Source organism: Aquarana catesbeiana, linkage group LG11 (genome assembly GCF_042186555.1).
Source record: "Aquarana catesbeiana isolate 2022-GZ linkage group LG11, ASM4218655v1, whole genome shotgun sequence".
Classification (NCBI taxonomy): Eukaryota; Metazoa; Chordata; class Amphibia; order Anura; family Ranidae; genus Aquarana; species Aquarana catesbeiana.
In genome coordinates, this window is record NC_133334.1 from 14,028,553 (window position 1) to 14,054,384 (window position 25,832).

The 25,832-nt window shown below is 44.8% G+C and overlaps 1 protein-coding gene across 3 annotated transcripts in view; it reads right to left on the bottom strand.

The window, feature by feature from the left end:
- LOC141111846 (uncharacterized) overlaps positions 1 to 25,832 on the bottom strand; it is a 223,456-nt gene that overhangs the window by 118,182 nt on the left and 79,442 nt on the right. For all 3 annotated transcript variants that reach the window (XM_073604007.1, XM_073604006.1, XM_073604005.1), the window contains exon 4: positions 17,169 to 17,258. In XM_073604007.1, the coding sequence (XP_073460108.1) occupies positions 17,169 to 17,258 (90 nt within the window). The remainder of the gene's footprint in view (positions 1 to 17,168; positions 17,259 to 25,832) is intronic.

Genomic DNA, 25,832 nt, shown 5'->3' on the forward strand with positions numbered 1-25,832 from the left:
GGCACCTTTTAGCCTGACTCTGGGAAAAGCCCTTTGAACGCTTAGGGGGTACCTGATGTTCACAGGACAATTCTGCAGAGAAGGGCATGGAGGTGGTGGAGGAGGAGGAGGAGGGGGTAGAGCTCACAGGTCTGGCATCATCACCACCAGCTGTATGGAGACGTGGGGGCACAACAAGCTGCAGCACTGAGCCCTGTCCTGCACCCTTTTGAGTTGCAAGCAGCATTACCCAGTGTGCTGTGAACGAGATATATCGTCCCTGCCCATGTTTGCTGGACCACGTGTCAGCAGTAAGGTGGATTTTACGGCTGACTGCCTTTCCCAATGATGCCAGAACATTCCCTTCCACGTGATGGTAGAGAGATGGAGCGGCCTTACGTGAAAAGTAGTATAGACTGGGGACCTGCTATTGTGGTACAGCACCTTGTGTGAATTCACGGAAGGGGGCAGAATCCACCAGGCTGAAAGGCAGAAGTTGGAGAGCAAACAGCTTTGACAAGCTTGCATTTAGGCGCTGGGCATGTGGGTGGCAGGGACTGTATTTTTTTTTTCCGCTGCAGAACATGGGGGAGAGAAATTTGCCGGCTACAGTCTACAGCTGGTGGTGTGCTGCTGGTAGATTAGCTGCTAGGACCTTGGACACCCTGTGCTATACCATCATCCCTGTCAGTGGAGGCTGCTGAAAAGGTAATGACTCGGTATCGCAGGGACAGACTGAAGTGGGTAAGGAGGAGGAGGGACAGATTTGTGCCCCTTTTGTGTGGCTGTGTGGTTGTGCCTCCTCAACTTCAGTTTCCTCCTCTGCTCTATCTGGCACCCAAGTCGCATCAGTAACCTCATCATCATCATCATCATCCCCATCTCCTCCATCTTCATCATTACCACTGGAGACAACTTGTCAATACGCTGCGGCTTGGGGATCATGAATGCCAATTTGTCTACCAGTGTTCCTCCCTCTCTCTAGGCTCATGTTCCTGTCATCCTCAACCTCAGAACCAGCATCTGAATCCAGTAATGACTGGGAATCATCAAGGAGCAAGTGGCTGACGCTGTGGTCAAATATCTCAACTGACTCCTCAATGGCTGATGTTAGGGCTATGGCAGGAATAGATGTGGACAAGGAGGCAGGTTTATCCACTCTGGCAACTGCAGGGGACTGCACACTTGTCTCTGCTTGTGTGACAGAGGATGAGGAAGGTTTAGTAAGCCAGTCCACCACCTCCTCTGCATGCTGTGGCTGGATAGTATGGGCAAACTCACTAAACATAGGAAATGATGCCCTGCCTGAGGACTGACCACCACGTCCACCTTTGCCTGTGGACACATTTGTTGCTGGCCCCCTTACAGTGCCAAGGGAATGTCTGCCTCTCCCTGTTGTTCTCCCAGACATTATTGGAAGCGAGGGGGCAGGGCTTATAAGCAAATATAAAGGAGAAGTTGAAATCTGTACGTAGATGCACTTTAATCAATGTAAAGAGGTGTTTGGTGCCCTTTAATTTGAGTACTCACACTACACAGACACACTCCACGGATACAATATAATATACTGCAATATAATGCGCCAAATGTACAGTGATGCACAGAACTATATGGCGTTAAACTGGCAGTAACGCACACAGAATTAAATGACGTTAAACTGGCAGTAATGCACAAAACTATATAGCGTTAAACTTGTAGTAACGCACACAGAAATATATGGCGTTAAACTGGCAGTAACGCATGCAAAACAAAACTGGCAGTAACGCATGCAAAACGATATTGCGTTAAACTGGCAGTAACGCATCCAAACTATATGGCGTTAAACTGGCAGTAACGCACGCAAAACTATATGGCGTTAAACTGGCAGTAACGCACGCAATACGATATGGCGTTAAGCTGGAAGTAACGCAATTACATAGACGGTGTTCAACCCAGGGACGATCCTAGCCGGGGTGCACAGGGTGCTATGCACCCGGGCGCCTGCAGAGGTGGGGGCGCTGAAGTGCCAGAGTTCTCCCCTCCCTCCTTCTCTCCTTGTGAGTGTCCGTCCAAAACACCAGTGTGAGCGTAGGGCAGCCCGTCCAGCCTGGAAGTGCTCGGGGGAGGGGCACTCCTCTTCCTGACAGGAGGGTTCTAGTCAGTGGCTGCTGATGTGCAGGAATGAATTCCTCACACTGTCTCTACCAACTCCAGTTCAAATGCCTCCCCCTCCCATCTCTATCTCGGGTTGCAAGGAGAGAGAACCGAGGTGAGTCACACTCAGTGTTCAGTGTGTAGGAATGGCATCCCCTGCACACCTTTATATGTGCTCTGGGCTGCCCCTGCTAGGAGATGTTTTATGGCATGATAGATTACATAGGATACACAGCCCCTGTCCCCAGGCCCCTGTCCCTTCCTACACGTCAGTAGTCCATCTACAGATGTGATGTATAATGAGATTGAGTACTAAGAGCCCTTTCACACTGACAGTGCGGGGGCGTTGGCGGCAATACGCCGTTAATTTTAGTGGCGCTTTACTGTCGCTTTAGAGCGGTGGTTCTCAACTCCTGTCTTCAGGACCCACTAAACAGGCCAGGTTTGCAAGATACCTGAAATACATCACAGGTAATATCATTTGCTGCTCACTGATTGCGGTATTCTAGTCTGCATCTCCCCAAGGTAATACATAAAATCTGGCCTGTTAGTGGGCCCTGAGGACAGGAGTTGAGAACCACTGCTTTAGAGGTACATTTAACCCCCACTAAAGGGTTCAAAGGCGCAACTGCGGAGGCGCTTTGCAGGCACTGCCCATTGATCCCCATTGCAGAGCCTCAAAGAAGCTACTTGCAGGAATTTTTTGGAAGTCGTGCCAGTGCTCTGCTCCAGTGTGAAAGCATTTGCGGTCTCACACTGGGATTGCAGATGAGGCTTTTTTCAGTCGCTATTTTTAACACTAAAGCGCCTGAAAAACGCCTTCACTGTGAGAGAAGTTTATTGGACCATCTCCTGTACTATGTCTGCAGTAAGGATGAGCTCTGGCGTGTTCGCATGCTGCACTCGCCTAGCCCGCCAGGAAGTTGGAACTGCACAGCGCTAATCACAAGCAGTGAGACATTTCCCGATGTGCAGCTGCAGAGATCGGGAAATGTCTCACTGCCTGTGATTAGCGCAGCACATTGCCGACTTCTTGGCGAGCTCGACACGTGCAGCTTGCGAACACACCGGAGCTCATCCTTAGTCTGCAGTCTCTGACCATCTCCTGTACTATGTCTACAGTCTCTGACCATCTCCTGTACTATGTCTGCAGTCTCTGACCATCCCCTGTAGTATGTCTGCAGTCTCTGATCATCTCCTGTATTATTATAAAAAGGGAGAGGATAGAAGCGGTACTTTACATGAGGCATGTCGGTGGTTATATAGGCTAATTGGTCAGGGTCAAATAGAATTGACCTGAAGCCAGTACTGTATCGATGGTCCGTGGTATAGTGTAATGTCTAGGGTGATCCCTCCACATTATTATATTCCCAAAAGATTTTCAAGGTACTGATGGTAAAAAGGTTTAATAGAGTTAATTCTAGGACAGTACAAGAGTAAATAGAAATATCATGGGATACAATTTGACATATATAAACAGTCTGATAAAAAGCATATAACAAACAAAAGTTGTACAGTTACGTAAAGTCCCGCTTCTATCCTCTCACTTTTTTATACCAATAATTGGGATGGAGGCATGTCAGTGCATTCCTTGGAAATAACGTGGACAGGTCACAACTCCATCTCTTGTATTATGTCTGCAGTCTCTGATCATCTCCTGTACTATGTCTGCAGTCTCTGACCATCTCTTGTATTATGTCTGCAGTCTCTGATCATCTCTTGTATTATGTCTGCAGTCTCTGATCATCTCCTGTATTATGTCTGCAGTCTCTGATCATCTCTTGTATTATGTCTGCAGTCTCTGACCATCTCCTGTATTATGTCTGCAGTCTCTGACCATCTCCTGTATTATGTCTGCAGTCTCTGACCATCTCCTGTACTATGTCTGCAGTCTCTGACCATCTCCTGTATTATGTCTGCAGTCTCTGACCATCTCCTGTACTATGTCTGCAGTCTCTGACAATCTCTTGTATTATGTCTGCAGTCTCTGACCATCTCCTGTACTATGTCTACAGTCTCTGACCATCTCCTGTACTATGTCTGCAGTCTCTGACCATCTCCTGTATTATGTCTGCAGTCTCTGACCATCTCCTGTACTATGTCTGCAGTCTCTGACCGTCTCCTGTACTATGTCTACAGTCTCTGACCATCTCCTGTACTATGTCTACAGTCTCTGACCATCTCCTGTACTATGTCTGCAGTCTCTGACCATCTCCTGTAGTATGTCTGCAGTCTCTGATCATCTCCTGTACTATGTCTGCAGTCTCTGATCATCTCTTGTATTATGTCTGCAGTCTCTGACCATTGCCTGTATTATGTCTGCAGTCTCTGACCATCTCCTGTATTATGTCTGCAGTCTCTGACCATCTCCTGTACTATGTCTGCAGTCTCTGACCATCTCTTGTATCATGTCTGCAGTCTCTGACCATCTCCTGTACTATGTCTGCAGTCTCTGACCATCTCCTGTATCATGTCTGTAGTATTTTTGGGGGCTCTTTCTAACAGACTCTCTAACAGAAGTGCTCTCTGTCTCCATCAGAGAGGCCACCCTCCAGATCCCAATAAAGTACTCTGGCTCTCTCTCTTCCTGTATTTTGTTTGTTTATTGTACCTGTAAGGATCCCAGGGTAATAAAGACTTTGTCGGGGAGCATCTCTGTGGTTGAGTCATTGTCGTAGAAATATTTGTAAAGGGGAGGGGTTAGTAAAATGACCATGCCCATGTGGGGGTGCCAGAAATATTTCTGCACCCAGGAGCCTGTGACCCTAGGATCGGCCCTGGTTCAACCGTCCCTACACTGTAGCTATCTGAACTGTCCCTACTCTAGCCATATACTAATGTCAAGATTACTGACACGGTCTCACTACACTACACTGAAACTATCTGAGCTGTCCCTACTCTAGCTGCACACTATGAAAAGCTGAATGATGGTCCTCCTCACTACACTCCCACTATCCCTAGACTGACACTAAACTAATATTCTACACTGACAATTGAAGCAAAATAACACAGTATAGCACACTAACTAATAGCACTGAACAGAGCCCTGTTCTATCTCTCTCCATGCCAAAATCACACTGAAAATGGCTGCCATTGAAAGAATACTCTTATACTTATACTGAGCCATGATTGGATAAAGTCATGACAGTGTCCAATCATGACTCTGACAGTTCTCTGTGCCCTGATTGGCAGAAGCTTTCACTGCTTCAGCCAGTCAGGGCTTGCAATGCACTGTTCAACGCCACAATCCATTGTGGTCGGTTTGGGGGGGCGAACAAACAGTCGACCCATTTGTTTGACTGTTCGCCGAACGTCCGAACAACCAAAGTTCGGCCCGAACTTATGCTCGGGCAAAACCATTCGCCCATCCCTACACCTTAGATATCCCCCCAGCACTCTGACCCCTCTACACCCCAGATACCCCCCAGCACACTGATCCCTCTACACCCCAGATATCCCCCTCAGCACTCTGACCCCTCTACACTAGGGATGGGCTTTATTTTCGGGTCGATGGGCTTTATGTAAAGGCTTATATGCATGGTATTGTCATAAAAAGTGTTTGGGGACATGGGTCCTGCCCCAGGGGACATGTATCAATGCAAAAAAAAAGTTTTAAAAACGTCCGTTTTTTCGGGAGCAGTGATTTTAATAATGCTTAAGCTGAAACAATAAAAGTGTAATATTCCTTTAAATTTCATACCCTTCAGGTCTGGTATGGATTTTAAGGGGAACCCCGCGCCAAAATTTAAAAAAAATGCTGTGGGGTCCCCCCAAAAATCCATACCAGACCCTTAACCGAGCAAGCAACCTGGCAGGCCGCAGGAAAAGAGGGGGGACGAGAGAGCACCCCCCCTCCTAAACCGTACCAGGCCACATGCCCTTAACATTGGGAGGGTGCTTTGAGGTAGCCCCCCAAAGCACCTTGTCCCCATGTTGATGGGGAGAAGGGCCACATCCCCACAACCCTTGCCCGGTGGTTGTGGGCATCTGCGGGCGGGGGGGTTATCAGAATCTGGAAGCCCCCTTTAACAACGGGACCCCCAGTTCCCAGCCTCCCCCTGTGTGAATTGGTAATGGGGTACAAATGTACCCCTACCATTTCACAAAAAAGTGTCAAAAAGGTTAAAAAACACAGACAGTTTTTGTCAAGTCCTTTATTAATTTCTTCTTCCTTTGGCTTTTTCTTCCATCTTCTTTCTTCTAGTGTTCCTTCGGTGTTCTTCTTGTCCCTCCATCGTCTTCTTCTCCTCTTCTTCTTCATCTTCTTCTTCCTCCATTCTTCATCTTCCTCCAGCCTTCTTCACCGTTCCGTCCGCAAGATCCACCTCAGTGGGAGTCTTCCGCCGTGTGATGCTTCGGTTCTTCTGACACTTCTTATATAACGGAGGGTGGGGCCACCCGGTGCCCTCCTCTGATGCACGAGGACTTCCCTGTGGCTTTCCTTGTGTTGTCAGATGGGGCGGGGTCACCTGGTTATGTAAGTAGTTTTGTTCTGCTGAGGTTAAAGACCTGGAGGCAAAAGAAATTGGGCGCTATGTGCATTCTGGCATGACATGAGAGAGCATGGCACCCAGTCCATAAGGCGAGGCGTCACAAGCCAAGGTGACGTGTTTCTTAAAATCATAATGGACCAGGTAGAGCTGGTGTGCTAGGTTCGGCAAGAAACTATGGTAGTAATTTAGGAAGCCAAGGTAGGACCTGAGCTTTGTGACATTCTGGGGAGAAGGGGTATGGGTAAGGGCTTTACCTTTTCTTCAGTAGTGTGTAACCCATGTCAGTCCACAGTGTGGGCACAAAATTCCAGTTGAGATTTGAGAAATTCGCATTTGGAAAGATTGACACGTAAACCATACCGCTGGAGTCTCTCTAGCACAGATTCAACATTCTTTCTGTGTTCTTCATCAGTGGGACCAGTGATGAGCATGTCATCTAGTAGACATTGGGTGAAAGGTATGCCTGCCAGGACCTCATCCATGATCCGCTGCCAGATGGCTGGAGCTGGGGCTATTCCAAAAACCATGCGGTTATATTGGAATAATCCTTTATGGGTGTTAATGGTCAACAGATGGCGTGAATCTGAGTGTACTTGCACTTGCAGGTAAACTTGCTTTAAGTCTATTTTTGTAAACTTTTGCCCCCCAGCCAGTGAGTCAAATAGATCTTCAAGTCAAGGAAATGGGTATTGATCCACAACAAGTTGGTTGTTCGGGGCAACCCTGAAATCCCCACAAATACTAATGTCTCCATTCTTTTTCTTGACAGGTACAATTGGTGATGCCCATTCACTTCTATAAACTTTAGCTATGATCTTTTCAGCCAACAGGTGGTCCAGCTCTGCTTCCACTTGCTTCCAGCAAAGGGTACTGATTTTGCCTTACAAAAACGAGGTGTAGCACCAGGCGTTAAGAGAAGGTGGGCCATTTTCCCTTTTACTGAGCCCAAAGAGTCCTCAAAAACCTCCTTAAAAGCGTGACTTCAGGGATTCCACCCAATGGTCTACCTCAGAAAGCAATGTACATTGGGCAATTCCAAGATGGGGCATGCCCAGGGCTTTGATCCAGTCCCTACCGTATAGTGGAGGACCCCCTTTACTTACAACATAAAGGCGTAGATATTGACTGCGGTTGCCTAACGTCACAATGGGTTTTACATAACCTGTTTTACATAGGGCTGTAGCAGTTCCTTACTGTAGGTTTGTAGTGTGAGAGTTGTAGGCTGGAGCTGTAGGGACAGACCCGATGCCTTTAAATCAGTCCATGAAATGACAGACACAGCCGCCCCTGTATCAACATCCATGGAGGCAGGACAGCCATTGCGTGTGACATCTACTTTTATCGCAGGAGTGTTCCCAGCTACCCGAAACAGTCCAACATGCTGGACACAGGTCTCTTCATCAGAGCTGGAGCCCTTATTGTCAGTATCCACATGAAATGTCTGTTTAAGTCTACCTTTTGTGGTAGTGTTCGGGGAGCGTGAGCTGAGGCAAACACGCCCAACGACATACTTGAACTTGCAAGCAGGTGCACTGTGAGAAGTGTTACCACAATGGTAGCAAGTCAGCGTCCTAGAGACAAAAGAATTAGGGTGGCGAGGTTCAGGTTGATTTGGGGACGGCCGTCGTGGGTGTCGGGTGATAGCAGTGTGGAATGTTTCTTCTCCCTGGCTTGCAAGAGGTTTAGGTGGCACTTTCAGTAGGGTGGTGTCCCATGTAGCAAACTCCATGACCGTAGCAAGGTCCGTGGCTTTCGTCAGAGTCAAGTGTGGTTCTGTGAGTAAATGTTTCTGTATGGCTGGGTCGCAGAGTCCCATGTCAAACATGTCGCGGAGAGCCGTCTGCTGGTAGTCTCCAAACTGACAAGTGGCAGCTAGTTTACGTAAAGCAATGATATAAGTCTTTATGTCCTCCCCAGCATTCTGCTTCCTACTGTAGAATTTAAACCGCTCCACGATTTCTAATGGCTTTGGGTTGTAGTGCTCATGTAGCTTCTGAATTAACTCAGGCAGGGGCTTAGAGGCCGGCTTGTCTGGAGAAATGAGGTCTCTGAGAGTGCCATATGCAACTTGACCCAATGCTGTGAGGAAAACTGCAACTTTCTTTTCTACAGCCACACTATTAGCTTCCATATACTGCTCCAACCTCTCCACCCAGGAGCTCTATGATTCAGCAGCAGGATCAAATGGTTGAATAAATCCTATGAAAGCCATGTGTGCTAAAATCCCCAATCCTCGTCGCCACTGTTATGTCCCTTCCACATGGGGTCTCTCAGGGTGTTTCTAGCAATGCTGCCAGTATCTGCTCAGCAAGTTACACACAGGCTGGATGCACTTCTTAACCAGGGAAGGGTTTATTACTCACTCAGAAAGCGGTGTACATTCTTACATGGAGGAGTCATAATACAACAGGTCTCCCTCCAAGTATCATGCGGCCGCTTCCAGTCCCACACACACTCGTGACTGACTTCCTGGTACAGCCCCTCCCCCAGCATGCATCAGGAGAAAGTGGTTAAGGTTCACAGTGATTCTGCATAAACATTACAATACTCAAATTTGTCAGAGGGGATGGGGAGAGCCAGCCGTGCAGGAGATCCGAACTGAGAGAAACAAAATTACAGGAGGAGCAGCATGTACCTGGCTGGAGGAGAGGGGAGCACCGGCTGGGTGTATAACCACAGAGACCGACCCTGCACGGTGAGTGTGGGAATACTGAGTGTGTTATGGGGGATTATAGATGATGTGGGGGGAATGGGTGGCGGATTATTTAAAATGGAGGGGGGATGTAGAGAATGCTGGGTGTGGGGCAGAGTGACTGTGTCTTCTCCTAAGCCACCTTTACTCATCTCACCACCTCCACCGCATACCCTGTACTTCTAGGTATGGTGGACTATGTGACCATGCTCGGGTCTAGCTGCCAATTGTATTGCCTGTATGCTGTCCCATGATCAGTGAAGGGGGGTGCCAGATGGGGGGGTGTCAGATATAAAATCCGCCTGGGTGCCAAATACTCTAGGTACACCCCTGCATCTCACCACTGGTTTCTTGAACACGACAATGAGGTCACTGCCCTCCAATGGCCTCCACACTCCCTTGATTTCAGTCCAATAGAGCAACTTTGGGATGTGGTGGAATCCCAAGATCGGGAGATTGGCATCATGAATGTGCAGACGACAAATCTGCAGCAACTGCGTGTGATTCTATCATGTCACTATGGACCAAAATCTCTGAGGAATGTTTCCAACACCTTGTTGTATCTATGCCATGAAGAATGAAGGCAAAAGGTGGTCCAACTCGCTACTAGCAAGGTGTGCTAGTAAAGTGGCAGGTAAGTGTATCTTGGTGTTTATCACCTTTTTATCTGCAAGAGCTGTTAAGTTGCTGCAGTTTAAATAGACTGTGCAGTCTAAACATTGTAACTAGCTAGACAAATGCATAAACAAATGTACAATAGGTTAAATATATCTCTGTCCCTAATTAAAGTACATTCTCCACCTGCAATGGCTTGCTGGAAATGCAGAAAAAGGTGTCCCTGGAATTTTTTGGGGATGTTGGCAACTATGACTCACCTCTGCTGACTGGTTTCTGTTAAGGGTTGGAAAACCCCCTAGATGCCTGGATGCATCATGGAGAAGGGGTCACCAACTGCTGAAAGTACGCAGTATGATGAGGCAAAGTGACACCAATCAATTTAGAAAGAACAATAACATTTTGCGTCTTTCTGCCTCCAGTGCAGCAAACTGATGATTTGTGACCTGATGACTGTGGATTATCTTGGCCGAGCAAATCAATTTGTTTATCACTCTTTAATAGGCACAGGCCTGAGTATGAGTAGAGGCCGAACATTGGCTATTCGCCCGTTCGCCGCTGCACAATGAATTGGAAGCCCTGATGGGTGAAGCAATGAAAGCTTTGCCCAATCAGGGCACAGAGCACTGTCAGAGCTATGGTTGGACACTGTCATGATGACTCTATCCAATCATGGTTCATTGCTCTTAGTCCCGCCCCACACTATAAAAGTATTCTTTCAATAGCAGCCATTTGTAGTGTGATATTGGCGTGGAGAGAGATAGAACAGGGCTCTGTTCAGTGGTACTAGACAGTGTGCTACAGTGTTCTATTCTGATTCTATTGTCAGTGTAGAATATCAGTTTAGTGTGAATCTAGCGATTGTTCAGTCAGTGTGAGTGTAGTGTGAACATTCATCTTTACATTAATGTCAGTTTAACCCTGTATATTTCAGTGGGTTACTGCAAGTTTAATGCCGTATATTTCAATACGTTATGTGCCATTTCATGCAGTATATTTCAGTGCGTTACTGCAAAATTAATGCTGTATAGTTCAGTGTGTTACGTGCCATTTAACGCATTATATTTCAGTGCATTACTGCAAGCTTAATGCTGTATATTTCAGCATGTTACGTGCCATTTAATGCAGTATATTCCTGGGTGTTAGTGCACGTTTAACGCAGTATATTTCAGTATGGTACTGCAAGTTTAACGCCGTATATTTTAGTGCGTCACGTGCCATTTAACGCAGTATATTTCAGTGCATTACTGCAAGTTTAATGCAGTATATTTTAGTGCATTACTAAGTTTAACGCCATATATTTCAGTGTGTTACATGCCGTTTAACAGCATATTTCATTGCATCAGTGCATGTTTAACGCTGTATATTTCAGTGCACTACTGCAAGTTCAACGCCGTATATTTCAGTGTGTTACTGCATATTTACGCAGTATATTTCAGCGCGTTACATGCTGTTTAACAGAGTATATTTCAGTGCGTTACTGCAAATTTAATGCCATATATTTTAGTGCATTATGTGCCATTTAACGCAGTATATTTCTGTGCGTTAGTGCAGTTTAACGTAGTATATTTCAGTGCCCTACTGCAAGTTTAACACCATAAATTTTAGTGCGTTACAAGTCATTTTTGTATATTTGTGCGTTGTTGCACGTTTAACGCAGTATATTTAAATGCGTTAAATGCCGTTTAATGCAGTATATTTCAGTGCAATACTACAAGTTTAACGCCGTATATTTCAGTGCATTATGTGCCTTTAACGCAGTATATTTCAGTGCATTACTACAAGTTTAACGTTGTATATTTTTAGAGTGTTACGTGCCAATTAACGCAGTATATTTTAGTGCGTTACTGCAAGTTTAACGCTGTATATTTCAGTGTGTTACGTGCCATTTAACGCTGTATAGTTCAGTGCGTTACTGCAAGTTTAACACTGTATATTTTAGTGCATTACGTTCCGTTCAATGCAGTATATTTCAGTGTATTACTGCAAGTTTAACACAATATATTTTCGTGCATTACTGCAAGTTTAACACCATATATTTCAGCGTGTTTCAGGCCATTTAACTCAGTATATTTCTGTGCATTAGTGCACATTTAACGCAGCATATTTCAGTGCGTTACTGCGAGTTTAACACAATATATTTTAGTCCATTACTGTAAATTTAACACCATATAAACCATATATTTTAGTGTGTTTCAGGCCATTTAACTCAGTATATTTCTGTGCATAAGTGCACATTTAACGCAGTATATTTCAGTGTGTTACTGCAAGTTTAACGCAATATATTTCAATGCGTTACTGCAAGTTCAACGTGGTATATTTCAGTGTGTTACTGCATGTTTAGTGCAGTATACTTCAGCGCGTTACATGCCATTTAATGCGGTATATTTCAGTGTGTTACTACAAGTTTAACGCTGTATATTTCAGTGCTTTAGGTGCTGTTTAATGCAGTATATTTCAGTGCATTACTGCAAATTTAACGCTGTAAATTTCAGTGAGTTGCGTGCCATTTAATGCAGTATATTTCAGTGCGTTACTGCAGGTTTAACACTGTAAATTTCAGTGCATTAGGTGCACGTTTAACACAGTATATTTCAGTGCGTTACTTGCCATTTAATGCCGTATATTTCTGAGTGTTACATTCCCATTGGCAAGAGCACCTGGAAGCCACACAAAAGGGATCAATTCTGTTCCTCCTCACTCCTCACCTCAGTCTGCTCTCACTATACCTCATGATCTCTCAACAGCCTCCACTGACAGGAATGATGGTATAGCGCAGTGTGTCCCAGGTCCTTGCAGCACATCTACCAGTAGCACACCACTAGCTGTAGACTACAGCAGGAAAATTTCTCTGCCCCATCAGCTGCAGCAAAAAATAAATAAAAATACAGTCCCTGCCACCCCCATGCCCATCGTCTAAATGCAAGCTTGTCAAAGCTGCTGGCTCTACAACTTCTGCCTTTCCCTATGGTGGATTCTGCCCCCATTTGTATATTTGCAGAATGTGCTGTACCACAATGGCAAGTTCCCAGTTGTTATAGCTTTTCACATAAGGCCATTCCAGCTCTGTACCATCAGTAGAAGGCAATGTTGTGGCATTGTTGGGTAAGGCAGTCAGCCGCAAAGTCCACACTACTGCTGACATGTGGTCCAGCAAGCATGGTCAGAGATTATTTATTTAGTTCACAGTACACTGGATAACACTTGACTGAGTTCATTAAGGACCCTCGGGTGTAAATCATCTGGTCCCGGTGACTTATTAATGTTAATGTTTTCAAGTCTAGTTATAATTCTATCCTCTGTTAGCCATGAGGGTGCTTCCTGTGACGTGTCATGAGGATAAACATTGCAGTCTTGGTTACTGAATCCACCCGTTTCCCTTGTGAAGAATGAGGAGAAGAATACATTCAAAACCTTTGCCATCTCTCCGTCTTTTGTCCCTTCATCATCCTTTATGGGGCCACTATGATCTGACCTCCCTTTCTTACTATTTATATAATTAAAGAATATCTTTTTACTCTCCTCAGCTATGTGCCTTTCGTGTTCTATCCTAGCCGCCCTGATTACACCCTTACATTTCTTAATACATTCTTTGTAAAGTTGGAATACTGCCGATGACCCCTCAGCCTTGTATTGTTTGAAGGCCTCCTCCTTTGCTTTTATATGCATTTTTACATTGAAGTTAAGCCACCCAGGATTTTTTATTAGCTCTGGTAAATGTATTTCCCATTGGAATACATTGGCCAATACCTTTATTTAATATGCTTTTAAAGCACACCCATTTTTCTTCTGTGTTCTTTGTTTTTAGCATTTTATCCCATTTATAACCTTCTAGCAAGGAGCACAGTTTAGGGAAGTTGGCTCTTTTGAAATTCAGTGTCTTTGTATTACCCTTGTGTTTCCTATTTGTGTGATTTATGCTGAAACTAATTGACCTGTGATCGCTGTTACCTAAATTGGCCTGCATTTCCACATCTGTGATCAGGTCTGTATTGTTAGTAATCAGTAGGTCTAGTAACGCATTGTTTCTTGTTGGTGCATTTTAGACATGTGCATTCCTTTTCGTCCGAATGCATTTTCGTCTGAATTTCAGGTATTTTCGTTATCGTTTTAACAAACGATAACGAAAGTGCAGAGTCCGTAAAATGAAAGATCCGACAAACAAATGCTTTATTTCCATTTTCGTTGTGACAACAGTTCGATATAGATAGGAGATTCGACATGCTGCTAACAATAACAATCTGTGTCCATCGAACCTGTGGTTGAATGTGTTTAACCTTAACTCTATTAGTCCAAGATTATTCTACATAGAGAGAAAAGATTCGACATAGAGAGAAAAGATTCGACAGAGAGAGAGAAGATCAGTGCTGGAATTGGGTGTGGGAAGTAAAATAAAAATAATGATAATGATGAATGTTATTGGCTGATTGTAACCAAAGAGGAGGAGCAGTAAAATAGCTAGAACTAAGTACATGTACAACCAACTTACTTTCACTTATGATTTGCTAGCAGAGAGAGACACACACACTGAATCATTTCAGAAGACAGTCAATCTTAGCTGGTCCGTTTGTCAGAGAACCTGAATTATTTAGCAATTAAGCATAAGCACAGCAGCAGAACAATAGTGAAGCAAGCTACAGTTCAACTGAACTTTTTCATAATAATCTGCTGCTATTGTGTTATGCCCTGTACACACGGTCGGACTTTGTTGGGACATTCCGACAACAAAATCCTAGGATTTTTTCCGACGAATGTTGGCTCAAACTTGTCTTGCATACACACGGTCACACAAAGTTGTCGGAAAATCCGATCGTTCTGAACGCGGTGGCGTAAAACACATACGTCGGGACAATAAACGGGGCAGTGGCCAATAGCTTTCATCTCTTTATTTATTCTGAGCATGCGTGGCACTTTGTCCATCGGATTTGTGTACACATGGTCGGAATTTCCGACAACAAGGTCCTATCACACATTTTCCGTCGGAAAATCTGACCGTGTGTACGGGGCATTAGTGTTATGAACTTGATAGTGATACTAGTGTTGCTAGTGTTGTGATAGCCTCAGAGGCTGCCCGTGTTGTGGGGGGGGGATTTATTATTATAGATTCTATATTATAGATTGAGATTCTATATAGATTCTATATACCCTATCTTGTTACCTGTCTGATCAGTGATCACTATCACCAGCCCATTTTCTGTTTGAACTATATACATTCAACATGAACGACGAAGATTCGACAAAGCAGTGAAACATTCGACAGACACCATAAGCCTTCAATGAGAGATTCAACCTTAATTAATTTGGATTTTCGGACGAATGCAATTTTTAACGAAAAACGAAATGAATAAAAACGAATTTTGGGAGTAACTAAATCAATTTATTTTTTGGACGAAAACGAAATTCCGAAACAAAGTATTTCAGTGTGCACATGTCTAGTGCATTTACCATCTGACCTATGAAATTGTCCTGCAAGATGTGCCACTTTACAGGTAGACTAAGGGGACCCCCCAGGCACTATATTGAAAGGAATTTTTCATTTTTATGCTTTCACTTTACCCACTTGCCGCCTGGCCTATAGCAAAATGATGGCCGGGCGGTAGTTCAGTTATCCTGACTGGGCGTCTAGCAGGATAAGCCGTGATCGCGCACCCTAGGGGACGTGCAGTGTGGCGATCGCTGTTGTGGTGTGTCACTCTGACACACCGCAACACCGATCTCGGTAAAGAGCCTCTGATGAAGGCTCTTTACCACGTGATCAGCCCTGTCCAATCACGGCTGATCACAATGTAAACAGGAAGAACTGTTTATCGGCTTTTCCTCACTCGTGTCTGACAAACGCGAGTAGAGGAGAGCCGATCGGCTGCTCTCCTGACAGGGGGAAGTCTGTGCTGAATGTTTATCAGCGCAGCCCCCCACGGATGCTACCAGGGATGCCCACAAAGATCACCCACCAGGTATGCCACCCTGGACCACCAGGGATATGCCAATCAGTGCCCAGGCAGACGCCAATCAGTTCCCAGGCAGATACCAATCAGTGCCAATCAGCAATGCCTGTCAGTGCCATCAGTGATGCCTATCAGTGCCACCCATCAGTGCCCATCAGTGCTGCCTATCAGTGCCCACCAGTGCCACCTATCAGTGCCCATCAATGCCCATCAGTGCTTCCTATCAGTGCATCCTTTCAGTACCCATCACTGTCACCTATCAGTGCCCATCAGTGCCACCTATGAGTGCCCATCAGTGCTGCATATCAGTGCCAACTATCAGTGCCGCCTATCAGTGCCCATCAGTGCCACCTCATCAGTACTACCTCATTGGTGCCATCTCATAGGTGCCGCTTTATCAGTGCCCATCAGTGAAGGAGAAAAATTACTTATTTACAACATTTTGTAACAGAAACAAAGAAAAACTTTTTTTTCAACATTTTAGACCTTTTTTTATTTGTTTAGCAAAAAATAAAAACCGCAGAGGTGATCAAATACCACCAAAAGAAAGGTCTATTTGTGGGAACAAAATGATAATAATTTTGTTTGGGTACAGTGTGGCATGACCGCATAAATGACATTTAAAAAGTGACAGCACTGAAAGCTGAAAATTGGCTCGGGCAGGAAGGGGGGAAAGTGCCTGGTATTGAAGTTTTTTCAAACGTTTTTCATTGATATATGTCCCCCAGGGCTGTACCCGGGCCCCCATAACCATTGTATGCCCAATTACTTGCATATAAGCCTTTAAAATGGGCACTTTTGATTTTTCCAGTTCGGGTTCCATAGACTTCAATGGGGTTCGTTATTCGGTTCCGAACTTTCGAGATGTTAGAAAGTTCCGGTGCAAATCGTACAGGGGGTCATTCGGCCCATTCCTACTTTTTAGGTACTAAAAATCTGATTGCTTTCAATCTGTGATTATAATAAGCATGCATTACTTCTTATAATCATTTGTAAACTCATCAGTATTTCTTTTACTTGTTTGTTGAAATCAATCAGTCTGATAAAAGGAGGCTGATGTTTGTCAGTATCAAAAGGAACAAACAAATGATAACGGGCAATTGTTATTTGAAAAACTGATAATCTATTGTGTATGGCCGGTATTATTGAACACTCTCAGCATTTCCTGGAGACCAAGGATTGGTGGTCTTGAGGATCCTCTAGTCCCCAACCAATCTGATATCACATGTTCTGGTATCTGAGGTTGTATAATATTCCTAATACACAGCTTACATTGTATACCGACTTACAGACCAAATGTCAATAACTTACCTTTAACACATTTTTTCAAAATGAATGTTACCAATACTAATATCCCTAAAAGAATCAAAGCAATCGAAATACCCATCACTGGACTCCGTCCTGTAAAAGAAACACACAATAGACATAATTTGAATCCTGCATGTTTGGAGAACCCCAATACTTCTACATATACTGGCTGTACATTTAAAATAGCATTTGTAACATGTATGTTAATATTACCAGCTGAACAATATGATCCAACTATATAATTCTCCATAATCCATTAATATTGCACATTTATTTTCGCACATAAGAATTAACTTTCTGTTTGGGTCAACCATGAGTTCAACCCAAAAACAGTTTGTCTGCAGTTTGAAGAATAGGTGAGCAAAATGGCAGATAAAACCAGATCACCTGTTCAAACCTCTGGCTAATGCAGCTGTAAGACATTTATTTAGCTGTGGAATCACTACTCACTGAAAGAAAGTTTCCTGATGGCTTGTTTCAAACTTTGGCGGGGATTCTGGGTAGTGACATTCACCAAAACATTGCCACGGTCATATTTGATCAATGACATCACCCAGCAATGACATCACCCAGCATCTGGCATCTGGCATCTGGCCATTGACTGTTTGTGGAAGATTTTCGCTGTGATGGCTTGACACTCATTCATCATGATTGATACTTAATCCTTATCTCCTAATGACAGGATTTACTTGTGTAGCGCTGGTATTTTTAATACAGACGCTATAAGTAGGGATGAGCCGAACACCCCCCTGTTCGGTTCGCACCAGAACATGCGAACAGGAAAAAAGTTCGCTCGAACACGCGAACACCGTTAAAGTCTATGGGACACGAACATGAATAATCAAAAGTGCTAATTTTAAAGATTTATATGCAAGTTATTGTCATAAAAAGTGTTTGGGGACCTGGGTCCTGCCCCAGGGGACATGGATCAATGCAAAAAAAAGTTTTAAAAATGGCTGTTTTTTCGGGAGCAGTGATTTTAATAATGCTTAAAGTCAAACAATAAAAGTGTAATATCCCTTTAAATTTCGTAGCTGGGGGGTGTCTATAGTATGCCTGTAAAGGGGCGCATGTTTCCCGTGTTTAGAACAGTCTGACAGCAAAATGACATTTCAAAGGAAAAAACTCATTTAAAACTACTTGCGGCTATTGCATTGCCGGTCCGACAATACCCATAGAAGTTCATTGATAAAAACGGCATGGGAATTCCCCAAAGGGGAACCCCGAACCAAAATTAAAAAAAAAAAAATGACGTGGGGGTCCCCCTAAATTCCATACCAGGCCTTTCAGGTCTGGTACGGATTTTAACCGGTTCAATACCTTTTCACCCCCTTCCTTCCCAGACCAATTTTGAGTTTTCAGCGCTGTCGCAATTTAAACGACAATTGCGTGGTCGTGTGACGTTGTACCCAAACAAAATTGACGTCCTTTTTTCCCCACAAATAGAACTTTCTTTTGGTGGTATTTGATCAGCTCTGTGGTTTTTATTTTTTGCGCTATAAACAAAAGAAGAGCGACAATTTTGAAAAAAACACAATATTTTTTACTTTTTGCTATAATAAATATCCCAATTTTTAAAAAAAAAACACATTTTTTCCTCAGTTTTGGCCGATACGTATTCTTCTACATATTTTTGGTAAAAAAAAAAAAAAAATCGCAATAAGTGTATATTGATTGGTTTGCGCAAAAGTTATAGCGTCTATAAAATACGGGATAGATTTATGGCATTTTTTTAAAAAAAAATTATTTATTTATATTTTTTACTAATAATAGCGGCGATCGTGATTTTTTTTTGTGACTGCAACATTATGGCGGACACATCGGACACTTTTGACACATTTTTGGGACCATTCACATTTATACAGCGATCAATGCTATAAAATTGCATTGATTACTGTGTAAATGTGACAGGCAGTGAAGGGGTTAACCACTAGGGGGTGGGGAGGGGTTAAATGTGTTTCCTAGGGAATGCTTCTAACTGTAGGGGGAGGGGACACACTAAGGGAGGAGACCGATCAGTGTTCCTCCGTTCTGGGAACACAGATCGCTCTCCTCACAACTGACAGGACGTGGATCTGTGTGTTTACACACACAGATCCATGGTCCGGCCCGGTTAATGGGCAATCGCGGGTGCCCGGCGGACATCGCGGCCAGGAACACGAGGCCATCATATGACGTCCACCCAGACTGGGAGATCCCATCTGTGGACGTCATTTGTCTATGGCCGGGTAGGGAAGAGGTTAAGGGGAACCCTGCGCCAAAATTTTTTTTAAAAAAGTGGCGTGGGGTCCCCCCAAAAATCCAAACCAGACCCTTATCCGAGCACGCAACCTGGCAGGCCGCAGGAAAAGAGGGGGGACGAGACTGCGGCTCCCCCCCTCCTGAACCGTACCAGGCCACATGCCCTCAACATTGGGAGGGTGCTTTGGGGTAGCCCCCCAAAACACCTTGTCCCCATGTTGATGAGGACAAGGGCCTCATCTCCACAACCCTGGCCGGTGGTTGTGGGGGTCTGCGGGCGGGGGGCTTATCGGAATCTGGAAGCCCCCTTTAACAAGGGGACCCCCAGATCCCGCCCCCCCGGTGTGAAATGGTAAGGGGGTACTTACCCCTACCATTTCACTAAAAAACTGTCAAAAATGTTAAAAAAGACAAGAGACAGTTTTTGACAATTCTTTTATTTAAATGCTTCTTTCTTCTATCTTCCTTCATCTTCTTCTTCTGGTTCTTCCTCTGGCATTCTCGTCCAGCATCTCCTCCGCGGCATCTTCTATCTTCTTCTCCTCGGGCCGCTCTGCACCCATGGCATGGGGGGAGGCTCCCGCTCTTCATCCTCTTCCCCTCTTCCCCTCTTCCCCTCTTCTCCCCAAAGCACCCTCCCAATGTTGAGGGCATGTGGCCTGGTACGGTTCAGGAGGGGGGGCGCACTCTCGTCCCCCCTCTTTTCCTGCGGCCTGCCAGGTTGCGTGCTCGGATAAGGGTCTGGTATGGATTTTTGGGGGGACCCCACGCTGTTTTTTTTTTTTTGTCGCGTGGTACCCCTTAAAAACCATACCAGACCTGAAGGGTCTGGTATGGAATTTAGGGGGACCCCCACGTCATTTTTTTTTTATTTTGGCCGGGGGTTCCCCTTAATATCCATACCAGACCTGAAGGGCCTGTTATGGAATTTAGGGGGACCCCCACATCATTTTTTTTTTAAAAATTTGGTTCGGGGTTCCCCTGTGGGGAATTCCCATGCCGTTTTAATCAATGAACTTTTATGTGTATTGTCGGACGGCAATGCAATAGCCGCGTAGTTTTAAATGGGTTTTTTCCTTCGAAATGTCATTTTGCTGTCAGACTGCTCTAAACACAGGAAACATGCGCCCCTTTACAGGCATACTATAGACACCCCCCAGCTACAAAATTTAAAGGGATATTACACTTTTATTGTTTGACTTTAAGCATTATTAAAATCACTGCTCCTGAAAAAACGGACGTTTTTAAAACTTTTTTTGCATTGATCCATGTCCCCTGGGGCAGGACCCGGGTCCCCAAACACTTTTTATGACAATAACTTGCATATAAGCCTTTAAAATTAGCACTTTTGATTTCTCCCATAGACTTTTAAAGGGTGTTCCGCGGCATTCGAATTTGCCGCGAACACCCCAAATTGTTCGCTGTTCGACGAACTTGCGAACAGCCAATGTTCGAGTCGAACATGAGTTCGACTCGAACTCGAAGCTCATCCCTAGCTATAAGTAAAAAATTTAGTTGTCTAAGGCTGTAATTTAACTCAGACTTTGATTATTATAAATTCTGGTTCTGTTTCAGCTTGGCTGGTTGTGTGGTTTTCCCCTTGGCTTGGAGATGGTGCCCTATTATTTCGGCCAAGGTTGGAAATTGCAACAAGCTGGGTGTATTAAGTGCCTACTTGCCCGGAAAACAGTCAGTGGGTGTGGTCTGCCTTCCGACCTGATGGCCCTCCTAGCCTAAGGTGTGTCATTGCTGTCAAGTTAGTCTCGGGGCCGGCTGGCCTTAGGCATAGCTACTGAAGGTAGGCCCAAAAGTCTTGGGGCCTACCAAGCCAGGGATGGTCCTGTGCTGTCTTGCCTGTGGGAAGAAGCCAAGCGACTAGAGAATCCAGGGGAGGACTTTTCAGGAGAGGACTGCGCGGTAAGGCCGGTGCCTCTAGAAGAGCTTGGAGACTCAGTTGGAGGATGCATCCCGGGTCACATACCACACAGTACCGTAAGTTCGGAAGAAGGGAACTGGTATTGTTTGATCAAGCCTTTGATATTGCAACAAGTCGCTAATTACCCAATCCTGTTGCAGAGGATTGTGTAACAGTTACACCAAATCTTAAAGTCTGTGGCAGAGACTATGACCAGCTGCTAGGTCAGTGAGAGAGGCCTGTCTGGTGGTTGCTGAATCCAGTTGTGGATGCTGTTGCCCTCTGGATCAAAGAGAGTGTTCCTGATCTGCAATTTCATGGTACCTGAATTCTCCCTAAACCCTCCATCCCTCTATTGCAAGAATCTTTCTTAAATAAAGCGTTCAAGAAAAAGACTGTGTGTCGGAGCTGAAATTACTAAAAATAATTTTTTAATGGGACCCCTATGACGGATATGGTGAAACAGTACAGGAACGGTAAGTCCCAATTTAAACCAGCAGCCCCGAGGGTAAGTGCTACACTTGGATTTACATCAGGAGACATATATATGATTTTTAATTCCAATTAGTTTTTATTGAGTTTAAACATAACATATACAAAGCTTAATACAAAGGTTTCCAAATAACCACAAAAATAGGCTAAGGCCTGTATTTGGAAGACATTATATAGAATGCTTACAACGTTTGGAAGTATACAAAACCAAACAGAGCATGCAAAAGAAAAAAAAAGGCAGAACATAAGTCAAAGAATTTCTCATAGTAAGCAAAATCATCAGTGATTGCATTGTGGTTAATTTGCTGTATGGATAGGGTTAACATGCCAGTCTAACCAGGGACTCCATCTATCTATAGTGACACTAAGAGAGTCAGTAGCGAGTGCACGCATTTTGTCATAAGTGAAATGTTGGTGGACTAAGGACACCACTTCAGAGGTCGTTGGGGTCAAGGAAGAGTTCCAGTGTCTCATCAAGGCTAATCTTGCTGCTAACAATACATTTACTACTGTATTTCGCAAGGTATTTGGGATATTTGAAAGATAGGAAGCCAATATTTAGCTAGTGACTTACAGGACCACAGTAAATGATATAGCATACCTGTTTGACCGCATTTCTGCCAACATAGATTAGATTTTTAGGGGTAATATTTAGATAAGCGACAAGGTGTCAGGTGCCACCCTAATGTTATCTTATCCATCATTTCCCTCAAATTGGCATCTTTTTAATAAGAATAAGTGGCTGAGAAAGCATGTTGCCATTGAACAGGTGTATAGGAGGAGTCCAACTCGTCTTCCATTGCTAGAAATGTAGATGACTACACTTATCTCCTCTTACAGTGCAGATAAGGGAGATGCACCACCCTTCACCAGTCCAGAATTTGAAGAAATGTAACCAGGCAGCTAGGGAGCTGACATAATGGGCTGCAGCGTTGCCTCAGGAGGGAAGAAATCTTCATGTAAGTATAATAAATTAGTTCTGTAGAGTGAGGAAGGATTTAAGCATGTTTGAAGAGTACAAATTATGTGCTCACAACACCCCTTTGTTCAGCCATTCCTTAATATTTAAGTTAGGACTAGCAAGTTGACAAATTTCAATGGGGATTAGTATAGAGTTTGGTGTGGCATTGAAATTTAAGAGGTTAGAATTTTCCAAGCCTGGACAGTTGCTAAAACAGTTGGAGGTAGAAAAGGTGAGGACCAATTGTGAAACTGTAAAAGAGAGTAAAAAGGTGACTATGTTTTTACCTTGAATCTGTTCAGACTTGATAAAAGCCCAAAAGCAGGGGCGTTGCTAGGTGGCAAAAAAAACAGGAGCTTCAGCCCGAGGTTCGAAGGGGGGGGGGGTAGTACCTACCTGACGCACGCTGTTCTACTTGACACTGACCTACACTGATTTACACTGACCCACACTGACCTACCTGACCTACACTGACCCACACTGAGCTATCAGCGGTGTGCCCTTCACACAGTAGGGCAGACTCCAGGCAGCCAGAGCCATTGTGAGAAGAGGAGAGGCTGCCCACCTGAGCGCCGAGTGGGGTCGGGATCTTCTCACAGTAGCGCGGCGGCCGCATTGTAATTCCTGCTTTCTGGAGCCTGCAGCACCTATGATAGACATCACACGTCCCACGGTCCCCGCATTGGACCAGTGGGACATCCATCAGCGATGCAGGCTCCAGAAGGCGGGACCTGCTATCACACTCAGCCACGCTCAGGTCAGATCGGTCAGCAGCGGCGCTCGGGGCTAATAATAGAACAGTGCCCACCTGAGACCAGGGGCTTTTTGGGGATCCACTTGGGGCTTTAGCCACCATCAGCCCCCCCCCGCCGACGCCACTGCCCCCAAGCAGGGATAGAGATGTTTGAACCAGTGTCATGAAGCTTGGAATACTGAAGTATTTCCCTTTGATTCTATTACACAGTGGGGGGGATCTGCTGCCCTGTTTCCAGATGGCTCCATGGTCTGGAAGGAAGGCATTGTTCTGTGTTTGACTGTTTGTTTATGTACTTTAATTACCCCCTTGGGCTTCTCTGTGTCATTACACATATCAGTCCTCCTATTCAAGCTATCGGACCAATCCCTGCTTACCCTGTTTCAAGTCCTCATTTGTATGGCCAAGAGAACCTTAATTGAAGACTAAAGTGTACTTTACAATTGACCAATAGGAAAGTGGTTGTTGGGGGCGGGGTGTTCAAACTGCTGTGTATAAAATTGTGTTGTGTGCATCCAATAAAAGTGAGATTCCTGTTTGAACCTACATACAGCCTGCCTGATGTTTGTTCTGAGCTATCACAACTGGATTCGATCGGCACATAGCTGTAGTTCGAGTCCCGGAGCATTGGATGACCAAAACAATCAGATGTTGCGATCTGCAATCTGATTCTATAGCCGCAGAGGAGTGCCGGGAGAGTGGAATCGAACGAGCAGGGGCTCGTTACAACCAGTATTTTAATTGAACCAGAATGGAGGCCAGATAGTAATCTCGCAGGACCACATGACCAAAAACCCTTAACCTTTCTATGTTTGGTAAGTTTACTAAAGGCACAAGGGGATCTCTTATTCTGTCACAGAAACCTGTTCACAGATGCTTGTAGCTTACAAAAAGTAAGAGACCGGGACCCGAATAGGGAGAGTCCTAAATAGATATAGTAACTGCGGTAGTACCATCACCTTAAAGGCAGCTAGACGTTTTCAAAAATTGTAGGCCAGATTCCAGGGAGGAAAGTATGTGGTTCTCACCGTCTTTTTTACACCAATAGCTTGGTAGGTGTTGCCCCACTTGTACATGATGGAGTGGCTCCATAGTGATTTGATGACAGAGGTCAACTTCTTCCTCAGCTGCATCGTATATTGTCAGAAGTCTGCAAAGAACTGCAGCTTGGTATACGGTTGTGGAAAGGATCCTGTAGAGCGAGCAATGGACGTTAGCTGGTCCTTTATATGAAAAAATGGATACTCATCAGCACATCCCTCGGCAAATGTTTGGGTATAAAGGATGGCTTTGGTATACAGTGGATGCGATCAACCACTAATTCAGAATCTGGAATCTCAGGCAGTAAGATTTTAAAGAATGAGTGTATTGCCACAACTCTGACAGTTGGACTGTCTCAGGTATGCCTCTTATTATCAGGTTGTTACACCTGGATTTGTCCGCTAAATCTGCTAATTTAGCCTTTCTCCAGAGTTGTTCTGAGTACTCATCCATCTTGTTCTCAATGTGATCCACTCTGGTGCAGAGGGAGTAAATGTCCTCTGTGAAATGCGTAGTCAGTTGCATATTAGCATGTATAGACCTTCTAAGAGACACCAGCATGTCCTTTAAAGTCATGTCAGAGAACGGCTAATTAGTAGTAGGAAAAGATATGATAGAGTCAGGCAACTCTCTAGTAAAGTTCCGCGAGTCATGGCTGGGAGAAAACTCACCAGTGGAGACTGCATGATATTCCATCCATGGCTTGGATTTGGCAGGGCTCATGCTTGCAGGTGTGGATGCTGCAGGAGATGAAGGCAGTTGTAGGGGAACCTAGAAAGGGAGAGTCGGCCGGCCTGCTCGTCGGCAGAGACTGGGTGCTGCCGCATGATGAAGGAGAGCCGGCGCTATCTTGCCTTTTCCCCCTGCCAGCCTAGTGGAAGAAGGCCATGAGTTTCTGTGGCCATGACTTGTCTTTTCTTTTGTGCGGCCATTAGTGTGGGGAGTCTGATCGCACTGAAAGTGGGCCTTCCCTCATCACTTGGAGCTGTATTTACAGGCTCCTCACTGCAGCTCCGAGGCTAAACGTCCAACCACCTCGCACGCTAGCCATACCCCCCCAGATATGTTTTTTTAAAAGGACTTTGTCTACTGTGTACTTGTTTTTTTTACGGTGCAATTTTTTTGTGAATGAGTAACAAGGGGTGCTCTGTTCCTCTTACTTACTATTCATGTAGGGTAGAGGGCCAGTTATCTGAGACCCCTTATTTTAAAGTTGGCTTCCAGATTCCAATAAATGCCCCCACATTCACTGGGCCAAGGATA